At 40.8% G+C, this 19,542-nt stretch overlaps 1 protein-coding gene across 4 annotated transcripts in view; it reads right to left on the bottom strand.

Moving 5' to 3' along the window:
* Positions 1-13,622, bottom strand: part of mybpc2b (myosin binding protein Cb) — a 45,987-nt gene extending 32,365 nt beyond the window's left edge. For all 4 annotated transcript variants that reach the window (XM_049480565.1, XM_049480566.1, XM_049480567.1 and 1 more), the window contains exon 1: positions 13,542-13,622. In XM_049480565.1, the coding sequence (XP_049336522.1) occupies positions 13,542-13,566 (25 nt within the window). In that variant the 5' untranslated portion in view covers positions 13,567-13,622. The remainder of the gene's footprint in view (positions 1-13,541) is intronic.
* Between the last annotated feature and the right edge of the window lie 5,920 nt (positions 13,623-19,542).

Here is a 19,542-nt window from a genome sequence, read left to right as displayed (position 1 = left end):
TGGGGGAGTGGTTTGTCCAGATGCCCCGCCCACTAACACTCTACAATACAGAGTTACTATATTCACTAATACCACTTTACTACAACTTTACTACTGTACACAACACAAGCCTTATGTTCACCATGACCAGAAGAAGCTCCGCCCACTTCTCTACTACAATACAGAGTTACTATATTCACTAATACCACTTTACTACAACTTTACTACTGTACACAACACAAGCCTTATGTTCACCATGACCAGAAGAAGCTCCGCCTACTTCTCTACTACAATACAGTTACTATATTCACTAATACCACTTTACTACAACTTTACTACTGTACACAACACAAGCCTTATGTTCACCATGACCAGAAGAAGCTCCGCCCACTTCTCTACTACAATACAGTTACTATATTCACTAATACCACTTTACTACAACTTTACTACTGTACACAACACAAGCCTTATGTTCACCATTACCAGAAGAAGCTCCGCCCACTTCTCTACTGGACTCTAACACAGTGGAAACGGAGTACTGGTCTTTTATTAGGACTGAATGGGAGCTTGTCCAGCCGAGCACCGGTTGCTATGGAAGGAGTGATTAGTGGGCGGGGCCAGGAGAGTGGAGTTTATAGATTGTGGAGAGGAGAAGAAGGTCTGGAGGAATTGGGGATGACATCAGTGTGGGGGTAAACGTGTGGAGAGGATAAATATAGGTGCATTCTGTAAGATTCAGCGGAGAACTGATCCCCATACGCCCTAATCCCCAAACCCGACACCACATCAGGCGCTGGAGAGAAAGCGAAACCGGACGCCCAGCGGGACACACTGACCTTCAGACTGGAATCTGTTCCTCCTCCACACTCTGTGATCCTTTCTCCGTAAAAAGCTTCTGTTGAATTATCGTAAATTACAGCCGGCGCTGCAGGGCTGTTTATTAGCTGAGGGTGATTTACACAACTTTACTGAAATATTTACACCCACAGAGACGTGCTGTCTCAACCCACCAGTCTGTACGTCTATACACACCTGCTGTTTTATTAACTTTATACATTTATAATTATAGCACAGAAAAACAGTTATTTAAGACAAGACAAGATGCCTATATTGTCATTGCTTAGTGCACAACAAAACTAAGCAGCAATAGTTAAAAACATGTAATAACATGTTAATAACATGTAAACAATAAATAACATGAAGTATGAAGCATGAAAATGTCATAGTTTCAGTTTTTTATGATTTTAGTATGCTTTTAGTTGTTTTTATCTTTTTTCATTTTTAAGTAACTTTTTAATTTTGGTATTTTTTTAGCTGTCTTTTTACCGTTCTTTTATCGTTTCTTTGATTTTTTTGGTGATTTCCTTTATATTTTACTATTTTATGCATTTTTAAATAAATTTTATTTATTCATCTGTAAGTGCCTTTTGATTTATAATGTTTATTTCCTTTTATTTATTTTTTTTCCTACTCAGAATTTTATCTTGGTTTTATTTATTATTTATTTATTTATTTATATTTTCTTATATATCTTATTGAAATGCTGGGTCTTTTATTTATTTATTTGATAGTCCTATCTCTATGTACTATGTCTGTATGCACTCCGAGTTTAATGATTGATTGGTTTTGTTGATTGATTGATTGATTGATTGATACTGGGTTTAGACTATATATCAGGAAAGTACTAAATATACTTTTAGCGGTGTCTAATTTCGGAATCCAGCTCATGGAAAAAGATCACTGTTTAACCCAGACCTAGATTAACCCTAAACCCAGACTAGACCAGAGTCTCTCAGCCCTAGTCCTGGTAGACCTTCTCCCTGCACATTTTAGTGTTTTCCTGCTTCATCACTCCTACTTTAACTGAATACTGAGCTGAGGCTGATCTGATTGGTTGGATCAGGTGTGATGGGCTGGATAAACTCTAAAAGCTATTTTAGGGTAATAACTGTGTTTGGTGGGGAGCTGTCTGTATTTTTGGGTTGGGGTGAGGAGGGGTGACGTAGACGGTGAGGTATGGGGTGAGGTAGGGTGGAGAGGGGTGAGCCTGGGTGGGGTGGGGGGGTCTCTGTCTAATTAAACTGAAGAATGCAGGACTGCAGTCTTGAGCAGCCTCCTGAGGATCTGAGTGACCGCTCTTCAGTCTGGAGTGTCCGATAACCTTTCTGAGATCCAGCCAGGAAAAGATCCAGAAACACCCTGATAAACAGAACCAACTGTACCAAACACCCAAACACCAAACCACTCAAACACCAAACCACCCAAACACCCAACCACTCAAACACCAAACCACCCAAACACCAAACCACTCAAACACCCAACCACCCAACCACCCAACCACCCAAACACACAACCACCCAAACACCCAACCACCCAACCACCCAAACACCCAACCACCCAACCACTCAAACACCAAACCACCCAAACACCAAACCACTCAAACACCCAACCACCCAACCACCCAACCACCCAAACACACAACCACCCAAACACCCAACCACCCAACCACCCAAACACCCAACCACCCAACCACTCAAACACCAAACCACCCAAACACCAAACCACTCAAACACCCAACCACCCAAACACCCAACCACCCAAACACCCAACCACCCAAACACCAATCCACTCAAACACCCAAACACCAAACCACTCAAACACCCAACCACCCAAACACCAAACCACCCAAACACCCAAACACCACACCACTCAAACATCCAACCACCCAAACACACAACCACCCAAAAACCAAACCACCCAAACACCCAAACAAACAACCACCCAAACACACAACCACCCAAACACCCAGCCTCACATCACTACACTACACAACCCACGACACACCTCAACCAACAGTACCAAACACCCAGCCTCACACCCAGTATCAGTGTTTCTATGTTATCAGTGTTTCTGTGGTATTAGTGTTTCTGTGGTATCAGTGTTTCTGTGGTATCAGTGTTTCTATAGTATCAGTATTTCTATGGTATCGGTGTTTCTGTGGTATCAGTGTTTCTATGGTATTAGTGTTTCTGTGGTATCAGTGTTTCTGTGGTATCAGTGTTTCTATGATATCAGTGTTTCTGTGGTATCAGTGTTTCTGTGGTATCAGTGTTTCTGTGGTATCAGTGTTTCTTTGGTATCAGTGTTTCTATGATATCAGTGTTTCTATGGTATCAGTGTTTCTATGGTTTTAGTGATTCTATGTTTGCATTGTTTCTATGATATCAGTGTTTCTGTGGTATTAGTGTTTCTGTGGTATCAGTGTTTCTGTGGTATCAGTGTTTCTGTGGTATCAGTGTTTCTATAGTATCAGTATTTCTATGGTATCAGTGTTTCTGTGGTATTAGTGTTTCTGTGGTATCAGTGTTTCTGTGGTATCGGTGTTTCTGTGGTATCAGTGTTTCTGTGGTATTAGTGTTTCTGTGGTATCAGTGTTTCTGTGGTATCAGTGTTTCTGTGGTATCAGTGTTTCTGTGGTATCTTGACTTTACTAGCTGGTTCAATTAAATTTTGAGTAAACAGGGAGTTTTCTCTTATTTTAGTCTAAAATTAAATATACACTATATGGATAAAAGTAATTGGACACCAGCTCCCAGCTGAATGTGTTTATTAGGAGGTTTTAGTCAGTGTTGTGTCCAAATACTTTTGGCATGCAGTGTAAAATAATTCATACTGTCAGCTCTTTGCCCTTTCACCCCGTGGTTTATACATGGTAATGAGCTGCTGTGCACCATCCCCGACCCCCCCCCCCTCCTAAACACACCCTCTATCTCAGATTAGACACACACACACACACACACACACACACACTAAAACATTACACTCAGGTATGTCCAGTGTTAGCCTGGTTTTATTCCTGCTAATGCTAATCGCATTACCGCCAGCCTGCTCCCACCGGGCCGGGTCACATACTGCCTACCTCTCTAATGAGATGCCATTCCACACACACACACTCACAGTGCAGGGCTGGAGAGTGTGAGTGTATTGAGTGTTCTGCGGGGGAACGTGTTAGAATAGTGTTCTGGCACTCCATTAGCGGGTTCCGCTGGCCGTACCACACAGTAATTCCCTGGTGTGAAGAGCTTTGGGCTTAGCCAGGCTGTATAAGGACTTACGACCAACATGGCAACCAGATCACATCACACACACACACACACACACACACACACATACACACACAGTCGAACCAAAAGATCTACTGAACAAGTGTCCATTTGGTTTGGTTTATCAAGAACGCTATTTAAGGTGGTTTCTACGGTGTTGCTAAATGGTTGCTAGGTTGTTGTAACAACAACAGATTACAGTTCTGGTGATTCTGTATCTACTGTAACTGTAGATTAATTACAGAGCAGTATGGGTACAACAGATTACAGTTCTGGTGATTCTGTATCTACTGTAACTGTAGATTAATTACAGAGCAGTATGGGTACAACAGATTACAGTTCTGGTGATTCTGTATCTACTGTAACTGTAGATTAATTACAGAGCAGTATGGGTACAACAGATTACAGTTCTGGTGATTCTGTATCTACTGTAACTGTAGATTAATTACAGAGCAGTATGGGTACAACAGATTACAGTGCTGGTGATTCTGTATCTACTGTAACTGTAGATTAACCCTTATTTTTAAACACTAATAAAAGGAATCTGAGGGGAATTTATTTCACTCATATTTAGGGTCACTTTCTGATTGGCCAATGAAAGACTTCTATCAGTCACTCTTAGTAACATCATAGGCTAAATGCCATCAATTCAAATGCCTTACCGCGTCACAGGTAACTACAGCCAGCAGAAGTAAACATCCCATAATTTAATCAGCCTAAGCAGATGGGAATGCAGGTCTTCAACAAGGACGCAACTGTGAATTTATGGCTGGAGACAGAAATGGTAGTCTGTAAGCATATATGCTAATAACATTAGCTTTAGGTAACGTTAGCCTCTGGAATTCTATACAAACTTCTAAACATAGCATCTTCAACATCAACACAGGATCCCAGAGTCCGATCCAGAGCTCTAACTCAGGATGTAGAGGTGCTCTGAGATGTTCTCCTCACCTGGACCTGTGGAGAATTCACTAATCCAGGTTTCAGTATGTCTGAGGAGGGATCTGTAACGCTAGCTTCAGCTGAGGATGTGGATTTGTGATCTGATATTAAGCAAAGGTGCTAAATTTAAGCTCTGGCAGCTCTTCAAACAGAGCTTCAGTCAGCATGTTCTAGTAGTCATTTGCTTGTTTTATCTTCTAATTCAGTGTGTTTCTGTTTTTATTATTATTTACATTGTAGTTTTAATAATAAAGACTATATTAAATAGTATAGATTATATGATATATCTATATTTAATATTTATGCTGCGACTTATATGCTTATGTATGTGTGTATATATATATATACACACATACATAAGCATATAAGTCGCAGCATAAATATTAAATATAAATATATCATAAAGGTACATAATGTACATCTGCATAATTATACATACTTCTACGATAGTATCATAAATATCTATAAATAAAGTGACTAGTGAAGTTAGAAATATGTAAAAGTATGTAAAAGTTAATAACTAGTACTAACTTTGGCATATGGCTCAGTGTTAGGAGTTTAACAGTCTAATGGCTTGGGGGCAAAAACTGTTACAGAACCTGGTGGTCCTGCACATGCTGAATTATTTTAATAATAATAAATCAGAATCTGTTTGTTTTCTACTTTAGCTTCCTCTAAATAAGTATCAGATGTATGTTTGAGTTCAGATCTGCAGACTCTTGGTATTTTAATCTCAGTATTAGTATGAGGGAGAGTTGGAATAGTTTTCTCAGCGTCTTGAAGGAAGGAGTTTCTGGAGGTGCTGAACAATAGTTACAGCTTTTCCAGAGGATTTATGTGGAGGAATAAGGCTTTTTTACTGTTTAGTACATAATTCCACATGTGTCCCTTAATCATTTTCATGTCTTTAATATTAATCTATACTAACCAACTTTTGAGTGGTGCCTTTTTTACAGCTCTGGAAAAAATTGAGAAGATGATCTTACTCCAGTCCTCTATAATCCAACTTTTATGATCTTTTACAAACTTTAGTCTGGCTCTTCTTTGCTTCTCATTGAAGAATTTCTTTTTTTTTAGTCCTGCCTCTAAGAGATTGTTTTGAACTGTTCTTTCCATGCACTTCACCCCAGCTGCCATTTGCCATTCTTTTTATAGGTCACTTGATGTCATCCTGCGGTTGCTGACTGATATTCTAATAAGTTGACGGTCAATCTCCAGACCTGAACCCCATTAAAACCTCTAAATCTAATCATGTAAGATGTAAGTTGGATGATCACAAGCCATCAAACTAAGCTTGAACTACTTGAATTTCTGTCCAGGAGTGGAATTAGGTCCCCCAAAAGCAGTGTGTAAGACTGGTGGAGGAGAACATGATGCCAAGATGCATCAAAAAAACTGTGATTAAAAAACAGGGTTATTCCTGAACTCTGAACTCTTAAAATGTTAGCATTGCTGTTTAAATGACTATGAACTTGTTTTCTTTGCATTATTTAATGTTTGAAAGCTCTTCTCTCTATTTCGTTTAACGTGTACTGTATTTATAATATATAAAATATAATATATAAAAAAATAATTTGTTAAATTTTGAGGATATTAACGTAACGACTTGGTTTGAATTGTTTAAATACACATTTTAAATGAAGTAATATATAAAGCGATATCTGCGTGCAGTGTTATGTATAGAACGGTATATTTAGCCATATATTTTCTCTGGGGGTCTTCTGAGAGCAGGGATGCCCCGCTGTCGGCCGGTGCCGCTGAGATGCCAGTCTGAGGGCAGATGAAGTCATCGGAAGCTCGGCGGGTATTTTTAGAGCTCCACCCCGGATCGGGTGGCGCCTCCTGATTGGTGGGGAGCATCTGCAGAAGTTCTCAGGTGTGTGGGGGAGTAAATCACGGGTTGTGAGTGATAACCTGATGAGAAGATTTACTGCCGCTGATACGTGTTCATCACAGGGGGCACGGGGGGCAGCCTGATACCCCCTCACCCAGCGGGGGCAATTAAAGACGTGAGGATGGGGAGGGGGGGGTGATTTAGTCATGGAAAGATTGGGAGGATGGGGGGGTTATATTTTATTGATATTTCATCTGCTCATATCGGCAGAAGAGTTATAGCACCCAGCCCAAAAACTCACAAGCCCCGCCCACTCCTTCACTCTTTTGACGGGGTTTTACCTGGATGCCAGTGCAAAAATCTGGCAACCCTAGTGTCTCATTGTCTACGCTGTTCGATCGGCTTCTGTTATAACAATATCATACAGAAACTCGCAATGCATTTAGCTCATGTAGTATGCTTCAGTATGTTTACTATAATCATAATGCATTATGGTAGTTTTAATTGTGTCAAAATCACGTTGCAATAACACTTTATCATTCGGACACTTAGAGAAACGTTCTCATTAGTCCCCATAAAATATAAATAGGGAGCCTTTCGATCACAGCTTAAGATTTGACCAATAGCATTTTTATTTATTACTAATTCAGTCACTGGTAATTAACTGGCTGTCAATTGCTATTAAAGTAATTGGTAATAAACTGGCTAATAAATACTAATACAGTCATTGGTAATTAACTGTCTGCCAATTACTAATTTCTCCAATAATTAACTGCCTGCTATTTATTTATACAGTCACTGGTAATAAACTGGCTGCTAGTTGGTTATTAACAGGCTGCTAATTACTAATATACTAATAGAGTCATTGGTAATTAACTGGCTGCTAACTACTAATTTCACCAATAATTATCTGGCTACTAATTACTTATACAGTCATTGTTAATTAACTGGTGGCCAATTACTAATTTATATAATAATTAAATGGCTACCAATTACTAATACAGTCATTGCTAATTAACTTCCTGCTATTTACGAATACAGTCACTGGTAATTAACTGGCTGCTAATTACTAATACAGTCATTGCTAATTAACTTCCTGCTATTTATGAATACAGTCACTGGTAATAAACTGGCTGCTAATTACTAATTTCACCAAAAATTAACTGGCTGCTAATTACTAATACAGTCATTGGTACTGGATGCTAATTACTAATTCATCTAATAATTAATTGTCTGCTAATTACTAATTTATCTAATAATTAACTGGCTGCTTGTTACTAATACAGTCACAGGTAAATAACTGGTTACTAATTACTTCTTTAAAATTACAATTAAAACAAAAAGACTATTTTATGTAAATATTGGATGTTTAAATCTGTTTACATGTTGAGTTTTATGTATATATTTATGTATATATTATTTATGTACAGTACTGTGCAAAAGTTTTAGGCACCAAAGCAAATTACACTTAATTGTCTCAGCTATAAGCACCACATATGACTTAAACAGATGCAAATAAACATAAATAAATACAGTAAAAAGTAACAAGGAATTCTCATTTTTAACTATAAGTATGTTTTATATCCTGTGAGCCGAGCTGAAGAATAAAGTGTAGAGATTCAGATTTCTCCTGGATGCTCCTCAGCCAGCATGCGTTTATTATGTTCAGTTCCGTCAGCAGCTCACCTGATTTACCACATTTACTAATTTATCAATTTACAAAACCAGAACTAGAAATAACTGAACTCAGATGAGGAGGAGAGATTAGGAGATGTTTTGTTGTTTTAAGGAAAACTTTTTGCTTTTTGTAAAATTGCTGTTTGTGTTTACTGTAATGCTGTAATGTGTTTTACTGAGATAATAAACATAATAAACACAGATAAGAAGCTTCTTCTTTACTTAAACGGTCTCTAAAACATTTGCACAATACTGTATATTTTGATGTATATATTTTTATATATATATTATTTATGTATTTATTTGGGCTGTATTTCCAGGCTCAGCTCTTCAGGGCTATTCTGCAGCTTTTGCCTCTGGAGGGATGTAATAATACTCTGCTGCTATGGCTGCAGCTGCTCTGCAACTGATATAAAAAGATGTCATATAAACCCAGAGACTTCTGTATAAAACATGCTGCCCCACTCAGAAATCTGATATATGCTCATATTCTATACTTACACTATTTTTCACTTTTCTCTATTTGTATTTAAAAAAATGAAATATCAATAATAGATACATATGCATAAGTATAACTAATAATATGATTACTAGTGATATTTACACAACAGAGCTGCGGTTATATTGTAATTAAGAGCGTAATGATTAAAGTTAAATGCAGAGTGAATAAATGAATGCTATAATACTGAGTGCTCATTAGGGGTTAATAAGGAGGTTTATAGTGCACTGGGGTGATCAGCAGGAGCTGCAGATTAGTGTTACAGGTGTGATACTGTGTGTTATGTGCTGACTGATCAGATATGTTGGGATAGTGTGCATGAATTTGTTTATCTGTGTCCCTCTTCACCTCTCCAGAATTATAAATATCCCACCCTGACCTTTACCCTTTCTGGACACACCGACTCTCTCTCTCTCTCTCTCTCTCTCTCACACACACACACACACACACAGTGAGGAACAGTGAGGAACAGTGAGGAACAATGAGGAACAGTGAGGAACAGTGAGGGGCAGTGTGGAACAGTGAGGAACAGTGAGGAACAGTGTGGAACAATGAGGAACAGTGAGGAACAGTGTGGAACAGTGAGGAACAGTGTGGAACAGTGAGGAACAGTGAGGGGCAGTGAGGAACAGTGAGGAACAGTGTGGAACAGTGAGGAACAGTGAGGGGCAGTGAGGAACAGTGAGGAACAGTGTGGAACAGTGAGGAACAGTGTGGAACAGTGAGGAACAGTGAGGGGCAGTGAGGAACAGTGAGGAACAGTGTGGAACAATGAGGAACAGTGAGGGGCAGTGAGGAACAGTGAGGAACAGTGTGGAACAGTGAGGAACAGTGAGGGGCAGTGAGGAACAGTGAGGGGCAGTGAGGAACAGTGAGGGGCAGTGAGGGGCAGTGAGGAACAGTGAGGAACAGTGAGGAACAGTGAGGGGCAGTGAGGAACAGTGAGGGGCAGTGAGGAACAGTGAGGAACAGTGTGGAACAGTGAGAAACAGTGTGGAACAGTGAGGAACAGTGAGGGGCAGTGTGGAACAGTGAGGAACAGTGAGGAACAGTGTGGAACAGTGAGGAACAGTGTGGAACAGTGAGGAACAGTGAGGAACAGTGTGGAACAGTGAGGGGCAGTGAGGAACAGTGTGGAACAGTGAGGGGCAGTGTGGAACAGTGAGGGGCAGTGAGTGGCAGGGTCGGACAGTGAGGAACAGTGTGGAACAGTGAGGGGCAGTGAGGGGCAGTGTGGAACAGTGAGGGGCAGTGAGTGGCAGGGTCGTACAGTGAGGAACAGTGTGGAACAGTGAGGGGCAGTGAGGAACAGTGAGGAACAGTGTGGAACAGTGAGGGGCAGTGAGGAACAGTGAGGAACAGTGTGGAACAGTGAGGGGCAGTGGGGAACAGTGAGGGGCAGTGAGTGGCAGGGTCGGACAGTGAGGAACAGTGAGGAACAGTGTGGAACAGTGAGGGGAATCAAGGACAGCAAGGGGCAGTGAGGGGCAGTGAAGGGCAGTGAAGAACAGTGAGGAACAGTGAGGGGCAGTGAGGAACAGTGAAGGGCAGTGAGGAACAGTGAGAAACAGTAAGGGGTAGTAAGGGAGAGTGAGGGGTAGTAAGTAGGAACGAGGGGCAGTGAGGGACCGTGAGGGACAGTTAGTAGCAGTGAGGGGCAGTAAAGGGTGGTAAAGGACAGTGAGGAACAGTAAAGAACAAAAAAGAACAGTTAGTGGCAGGGAGGGACAGTGAAGAATAGCGAGAGGCAGCAAGCAGCAGTGAGGAACAGTGAAGGGCAGTGAGGGACAATGAGGAACAGTGAGGGGCAGTGAAAAACAGTGGGGGGCATCAAGGAACAGCGAGGGGCAGTGAGGAAAAGTGAAGAACAGTGAAGGGCAGTGAGGAACAGTGAGAAACAATAAGGAACATTGAGGAACAACAAAGAACAGTGAGGGACAGCGCGAGGCAGTAAGTGGCAGTGAGAAACAGTGAGGGGCTGTAAGGAACAATGGGAGGCAGTAAGTGGGGCACTTAGGGGCAGTGAGGAACAGCGAGGGGCAGCGAGGGGCAGGAGATTACTGTTACAGCCAAGTTTTTCAGTTTGTTAAAGAGCAGACTCGAGCCAGCGGACCAACCAGTCCATATCACATTCCCCCAGAGATAATTTGGGAGGGTAAAGGTGGTCAGATTGAGCAACTGAGAGGAAAGGTCAGATTTAACTACCACTTGCAACACACACACACACATACACACACATACACTACTGTTAATATATATAAAAATGTAATTGATTTTAGAAGCATCCATATAGTTGAAATGTAATTAACCATTTTATGAACCCAATGTCAGTCTGGTCTGCTTTCACATTACATCAGATCACAACACACACAGAGCAGAAATATAACAAATCAAACTCATTAAGTATTAATGTATTCAATGTATTTTGGAGTTTTATGGACTGAGGTCAGTCTGTGTGGTTTCTGTGTTGGGGAAATGTTATGAAAGCAGAGATGTGTAGTTTATAGGGGGTGTAAAGTGGATGACGTTGACCTGCAGCCCTTATCCTCAGCCCCATCCATCAGCCTGGCAGGACCCCGGATCATTAATATCAGAATCCTCCAGCATGACCAGACCTGCAGAGGGCCAAACCTGAACGTACAGCAGCTACTGATTATATTACTGAATTCAGCTCAGTTCTGACCCACATGTTTGTTGCCCTCTCATAGCTTTCTTAAAGTTCTTCAACTTGGATTCCTTTGCTAAACTTCTCTTTAGTGGATTGTTTATCTTCACTGAAGCATTTTTAAGATTGGTAGAAATCCTGAGATCTGCTGCAACGTCCAACGTGCACGGTTTGGATATTGTGCCACCCAAAACTCCACACTGGTCTCCTGCCCCTGGAGAAGTCCGACAAACCTTCATAGCAGCTTCCACCATGCAGAGGACTATTAAACTACCTCAAGCATATTATAACAAGGCTTTTTGCATTGAAGTTTACAAATGTGTGGGTTGGAATATCTGTGGCTCAGTATGGTTCATGCCAGACCCCTACTGGATTTGAACAATGGCCACACTGACTGCATAGTCCTTAGATGGATTCTCTTTGTAATTTGTAGGTTTGAGCCTCTGTCTCAATTAAATCAGCCTTTTTGTTGGCAGTGAATTTCATGCTCTTTCTGTCTTTCTGACTCCTGCTTTTACCAACCAAATTAATCAGCTTTGAGGCTTTGTCTGCATGAACCTTCAGCATCATGAAGCCAGAAAAGAAAGAAAGAAAGAAAGAAAGAAAAAAAAGACACTGCTAAGCTAATGATCAACTTAAAGGGATACTTTAGCCACTGGGCCTGCCCTCCGAGAGGTGCCTCTGGCTGACATTTGTATGTTTTCCACCTGATTCTACAGAATGAATATGGCTTCAACTTCGATCCTGGATACAATTCTCCTGTCAGCTGCTACTCAGGAGTAGTGGTGAGTCATCCACTACCAAACCATTCTGCCAGTCAGGAGGCGTGAAACCGAATGCTAGTTAGGCATGTAACTGTGGTTCAGATAACAGCCAGAATCATCCTGGAGTGGTCCAGATGCTCCGAGTAAGAGGGTATCAAGAGGACAAGTGATGTGTAAACCCCTTTTATAGTGGGGTTTCATAGAACCACAGTAACACAGATAATTAATGATTACTGTTCACTTACTGTCCAATTCTACAACCTGTTACCTGTAATCTCAATGTTTACTACAGACTTTACTAACATCCACTGTGATTTATTCACTATCCACTATAGAGTATTCAGTAGTCACTATAGAGTATTCACTATCCACCATAGAGTATTCAGTAGTCACTATAGAGTATGCAGTAGTCACTATAGAGTATTCAGTAGTCACTATAGAGTATTCACTATCCACCATAGAGTATTCAGTAGTCACTATAGAGTATTCAGTAGTCACTATAGAGTATTCAGTAGTCACTATAGAGTATTCACTATCCACTATAGAGTATTCAGTAGTCACTATAGAGTATGCAGTAGTCACTATAGAGTATTCAGTAGTCACTATAGAGTATTCAGTAGTCACTATAGAGTATTCACTATCCACTATAGAGTATTCACTATCCACTATAGAGTATGCAGTAGTCACTATAGAGTATTCAGTAGTCACTATAGAGTATTCAGTATCCACTATAGAGTATTCAGTAGTCACTATAGAGTATTCAGTATCCACTATAGAGTATTCAGTAGTCACTATAGAGTATTCAGTAGTCACTATAGAGTATTCAGTAGTCACTATAGAGTATTCAGTATCCACTATAGAGTATTCATTAGTCACTATAGAGTATTCAGTAGTCACTATAGAGTATTCAGTAGTCACTATAGAGTATGCTTATTAGGATTAGGATAATTATCACACATCATGCACATAAGATATTAATAATAATATTTTGTTTTCCAACAATATCCATAATGTAATGATAATTATAATTGATGATATGATGTATAATGTAAATGTAATAGAGAGGAGTAATTGGTACCTTTGGGCTCGGTGGGTTCAGGCATGTTGCTGATAGTGTCGCTCGTCCTGGACTCAACTGAGATCCTTCACCCACTGTAGCTTTTTATTTCCTCTCTGAGACGGGGAGGAGGGGGGTCAGGAGATGGACATAAGGGCAGACACCCAAAACCTCCCTGAGAAAGAGAGAGAGAGAGAGAGAGACAGAGAGAGAGAGAAAGAGGGGGACGTGGTGAGTGTGAGGGACGTGGTGAGAGGGGACACTTGTCGCTGATGTTGGAGTTTAGCCGGGATTTACACGGGATCACTCTGCATCTCTCAATTTTCTCCCCTTTCCCCTCATCATATCCCTCTCTCTCTCTCTGTCTCTCTCTCTGTCTCTCTCTCTGTCTCTCTCTCTTTTTCTCGCTGTAAACATCCTAAACCGCAATCATCACCGTTGCGCTCTTGGTAAGACGGAACTGGTTCAGGGTTTCAGGATTGATCTCAGAATGTAGCACTATTCCAGTCAGGCACACAGTCTCACTGAGGAACTCCAGCCTGAGTACAGTGACTGATGCTCCTCCTGGAACCTACTGACCGTCCTACTCTTAATCCTACTCTTAATCCTACTCTTAATCCTACTCTTAATCCTACTCCTAATCCTACTCCTAATCCTACTCTTAATCCTACTCTTAATCCTACTCTTAATCCTACTCCTAATCCTACTCCTAATCCTACTCCTACTCTTAATCCTACTCCTAATCCTACTCCTAATCCTACTCCTACTCTTAATCCTACTCCTAATCCTACTCCTACTCTTAATCCTACTCCTAATCCTACTCTTAATCCTACTCCTAATCCTACTCCTAATCCTACTCCTACTCTTAATCCTACTCTTAATCCTACTCCTAATCCTACTCCTAATCCTACTCTTAATCCTACTCTTAATCCTACTCCTAATCCTACTCTTAATCCTACTCCTAATCCTACTCCTACTCTTAATCCTACTCTTAATCCTACTCCTAATCCTAATCCTACTCTTAATCCTACTCTTAATCCTACTCTTAATCCTACTCCTAATCCTACTCCTAGTCCTACTCCTAATCCTACTCCTAATCCTAATCCTACTCTTAATCCTACTCTTAATCCTACTCTTAATCCTACTCCTAATCCTACTCCTAGTCCTACTCCTAATCCTACTCCTAGTCCTACTCCTAATCCTACTCTTAATCCTACTCTTAATCCTACTCCTAATCCTACTCCTAATCCTACTCTTAATCCTACTCCTAATCCTACTCCTAATCCTACTCCTACTCTTAATCCTACTCTTAATCCTACTCCTAATCCTACTCTTAATCCTACTCTTAATCCTACTCTTAATCCTACTCCTAATCCTACTCCTAATCCTACTCTTAATCCTACTCTTAATCCTACTCCTAATCCTACTCTTAATCCTACTCCTACTCTTAATCCTACTCTTAATCCTACTCCTAATCCTACTCTTAATCCTACTCTTAATCCTACTCTTAATCCTACTCCTAATCCTACTCCTAGTCCTACTCCTAATCCTACTCCTAGTCCTACTCCTAATCCTACTCTTAATCCTACTCCTAATCCTACTCCTACTCCTAATCCTACTCCTACTCTTAATCCTACTCTTAATCCTACTCCTAATCCTACTCTTAATCCTTCCTACTCCTAATCCTACTCTTAATCCTACTCCTAATCCTACTCCTACTCCTAATCCTAATCCTACTCCTACTCTTAATCCTACTCCTAATCCTACTCTTAATCCTACTCCTAATCCTACTCCTAATCCTACTCTTAATCCTACTCTTAATCCTACTCTTAATCCTACTCTTAATCCTACTCCTAGTCCTACTCCTAATCCTACTCCTAGTCCTACTCCTAGTCCTACTCCTAATCCTACTCTTAATCCTACTCTTAATCCTACTCCTAATCCTACTCCTACTCCTAATCCTACTCCTACTCTTAATCCTACTCTTAATCCTACTCCTAGTCCTACTCCTAATCCTACTCTTAATCCTACTCCTAATCCTACTCCTACTCCTAATCCTACTCCTACTCTTAATCCTACTCTTAATCCTACTCCTAATCCTACTCTTAATCCTACTCCTAATCCTACTCCTAATCCTACTCTTAATCCTACTCCTAATCCTACTCCTACTCCTAATCCTAATCCTACTCCTACTCTTAATCCTACTCTTAATCCTACTCCTAATCCTACTCTTAATCCTACTCCTAATCCTACTCTTAATCCTACTCTTAATCCTACTCTTAATCCTACTCTTAATCCTACTCCTAGTCCTACTCCTAATCCTACTCCTAGTCCTACTCCTAGTCCTACTCCTAATCCTACTCTTAATCCTACTCTTAATCCTACTCCTAATCCTACTCTTAATCCTACTCTTAATCCTACTCTTAATCCTACTCTTAATCCTACTCCTAGTCCTACTCCTAATCCTACTCCTAGTCCTACTCCTAGTCCTACTCCTAATCCTACTCTTAATCCTACTCTTAATCCTACTCCTAATCCTACTCCTACTCCTAATCCTACTCCTACTCTTAATCCTACTCTTAATCCTACTCCTAATCCTACTCTTAATCCTACTCCTAATCCTACTCCTAAGCCTACTCTTAATCCTACTCCTAATCCTACTCCTAGTCCTACTCCTAGTCCTACTCGTAATCCTACTCCTAATCCTACTCCTAATCTGCCTAAAGTCCTGATCCACACAAAGTGTATGAGGGAGTGTAGTGTGAGAGAGAGTGAGAGGGAGTATGATGTAAAGGGATGTGAAGGAGCGTGATGGAGTATAAGGGAGCGTGATGGAGTATAATGGAGTGTGATGGAGTATAAGGAAGTGTGATGGAGTATAAGAGAGTGTGATGGAGTATAAGGGAGTGTGATGGAGTATAAGAGAGTGTGAGGGGGTATAAGGAAGTGTGATGGAGTATAAGAGAGTGTGATGGAGTATAAGGAAGTGTGATGGAGTATAAGAGAGTGTGATGGAGTATAAGGGAGTGTGATGGAGTATAAGAGAGTGTGAGGGGGTATAAGGAAGTGTGATGGAGTATAAGAGAGTGTGATGGAGTATAAGGAAGTGTGATGGAGTATAAGGAAGTGTGATGGAGTATAAGGAAGTGTGATGGAGTATAAGAGAGTGTGATGGAGTATAAGGAAGTGTGATGCAGTATAAGAGAGTGTGATGGAGTATAAGGGAGTGTGATGGAGTATAAGAGAGTGTGATGGAGTATAAGGGAGTGTGATGGAGTATAAGAGAGTGTGATGGAGTATAAGGGAGTGTGATGGAGTATAAGGGAGTGTGATGGAGTATAAGGGAGTGTGATGGAGTATAAGAGAGTGTGATGGAGTATAAGGGAGTGTGATGGAGTATAAGAGAGTGTGATGGAGTATAAGGAAGTGTGATGGAGTATAAGAGAGTGTGATGGAGTATAAGGAAGTGTGATGGAGTATAAGGGAGTGTGATGGAGTATAAGAGAGTGTGATGGAGTATAAGGAAGTGTGATGGAGTATAAGAGAGTGTGATGGAGTATAAGGGAGTGTGATGGAGTATAAGAGAGTGTGATGGAGTATAAGGAAGTGTGATGGAGTATAAGAGAGTGTGATGGAGTATAAGGGAGTGTGATGGAGTATAAGAGAGTGTGATGGAGTATAAGGGAGTGTGATGGAGTATAAGAGAGTGTGATGGAGTATAAGGAAGTGTGATGGAGTATAAGAGAGTGTGATGGAGTATAAGGAAGTGTGATGGAGTATAAGAGAGTGTGATGGAGTATAAGGAAGTGTGATGGAGTATAAGGAAGTGTGATGGAGTATAAGGGAGTGTGATGGAGTATAAGGAAGTGTGATGCAGTATAAGAGAGTGTGATGGAGTATAAGGGAGTGTGATGGAGTATAAGAGAGTGTGATGGAGTATAAGGGAGTGTGATGGAGTATAAGAGAGTGTGATGGAGTATAAGGGAGTGTGATGGAGTATAAGGGAGTGTGATGGAGTATAAGGGAGTGTGATGGAGTATAAGAGAGTGTGATGGAGTATAAGGGAGTGTGATGGAGTATAAGAGAGTGTGATGGAGTATAAGGAAGTGTGATGGAGTATAAGAGAGTGTGATGGAGTATAAGGAAGTGTGATGGAGTATAAGGGAGTGTGATGGAGTATAAGAGAGTGTGATGGAGTATAAGGAAGTGTGATGGAGTATAAGAGAGTGTGATGGAGTATAAGGAAGTGTGATGGAGTATAAGAGAGTGTGATGGAGTATAAGGGAGTGTGATGGAGTATAAGAGAGTGTGATGGAGTATAAGGAAGTGTGATGGAGTATAAGAGAGTGTGATGGAGTATAAGGGAGTGTGATGGAGTATAAGAGAGTGTGATGGAGTATAAGGGAGTGTGATGGAGTATAAGAGAGTGTGATGGAGTATAAGGAAGTGTGATGGAGTATAAGGGAGTGTGATGGAGTATAAGAGAGTGTGATGGAGTATAAGGGAGTGTGATGGAGTATAAGAGAGTGTGATGGAGTATAAGGAAGTGTGATGGAGTATAAGAGAGCGTGATGGAGTATAAGGGAGTGTGATGGAGTATAAGAGAGTGTGATGGAGTATAAGGAAGTGTGATGGAGTATAAGAGAGTGTGATGGAGTATAAGGAAGTGTGATGGAGTATAAGAGAGTGTGATGGAGTATAAGGAAGTGTGATGGAGTATAAGGGAGTGTGATGGAGTATAAGAGAGTGTGATGGAGTATAAGGAAGTGTGATGGAGTATAAGAGAGTGTGATGGAGTATAAGAGAGTGTGATGGAGTATAAGGGAGTGTGATGGAGTATAAGAGAGTGTGATGGAGTATAAGGGAGTGTGATGGAGTATAAGAGAGTGTGATGGAGTATAAGGAAGTGTGATGGAGTATAAGAGAGTGTGATGGAGTGTAAGGAAGTGTGATGGAGTATAAGGGAGTGTGATGGAGTATAAGAGAGTGTGATGGAGTATAAGGAAGTGTGATGGAGTATAAGAGAGTGTGATGGAGTATAAGGAAGTGTGATGGAGTATAAGAGAGTGTGATGGAGTATAAGGGAGTGTGATGGAGTATAAGAGAGTGTGATGGAGTATAAGGGAGTGTGATGGAGTATAAGAGAGTGTGATGGAGTATAAGGAAGTGTGATGGAGTATAAGAGAGCGTGATGGAGTATAAGGGAGTGTGATGGAGTATAAGAGAGTGTGATGGAGTATAAGGAAGTGTGATGGAGTATAAGAGAGTGTGATGGAGTATAAGGAAGTGTGATGGAGTATAAGAGAGTGTGATGGAGTATAAGGAAGTGTGATGGAGTATAAGGGAGTGTGATGGAGTATAAGAGAGTGTGATGGAGTATAAGGGAGTGTGATGGAGTATAAGAGGGTGTGATGGAGTATAATGGAGTGTGATGGAGTATAAGGGAGTGTGAGGGAGTATAAGAGGGTGTGATGGAGTATAATGGAGTGTGATGGAGTATAAGGGAGTGTGATGGAGTATAAGGGAGTGTGATGGAGTATAAGAGAGTGTGATGGAGTATAAGGGAGTGTGATGGAGTATAAGAGAGTGTGATGGAGTATAAGGAAGTGTGATGGAGTATAAGAGAGTGTGATGGAGTATAAGGAAGTGTGATGGAGTATAAGAGAGTGTGATGGAGTATAAGGAAGTGTGATGGAGTATAAGAGAGTGTGATGGAGTATAAGGAAGTGTGATGGAGTATAAGGAAGTGTGATGCAGTATAAGAGAGTGTGATGGAGTATAAGGGAGTGTGAGGGAGTATAAGAGGGTGTGATGGAGTATAATGGAGTGTGATGGAGTATAAGGGAGTGTGATGGAGTATAAGGGAGTGTGAGGGAGTAAAAGGGAGTGTGAGGTAGTAAAAGGGAGTGTGAGGGAGTATAAGAGAGTGCGATGGAGTATAAGGTAGTGTGATGGAGTATAAGGGAGTGAGAGGGAGTATAAGGGAGTGTGAGGGAGTATAAAGGAGTGTGAGGGAGTATAA

The sequence above is a fragment of the Astyanax mexicanus genome, chromosome 6, assembly GCF_023375975.1.
Source record: "Astyanax mexicanus isolate ESR-SI-001 chromosome 6, AstMex3_surface, whole genome shotgun sequence".
Lineage (NCBI taxonomy): Eukaryota > Metazoa > Chordata > Actinopteri > Characiformes > Acestrorhamphidae > Astyanax > Astyanax mexicanus.
This window is presented reverse-complemented; position numbering and strand designations above follow the sequence as displayed.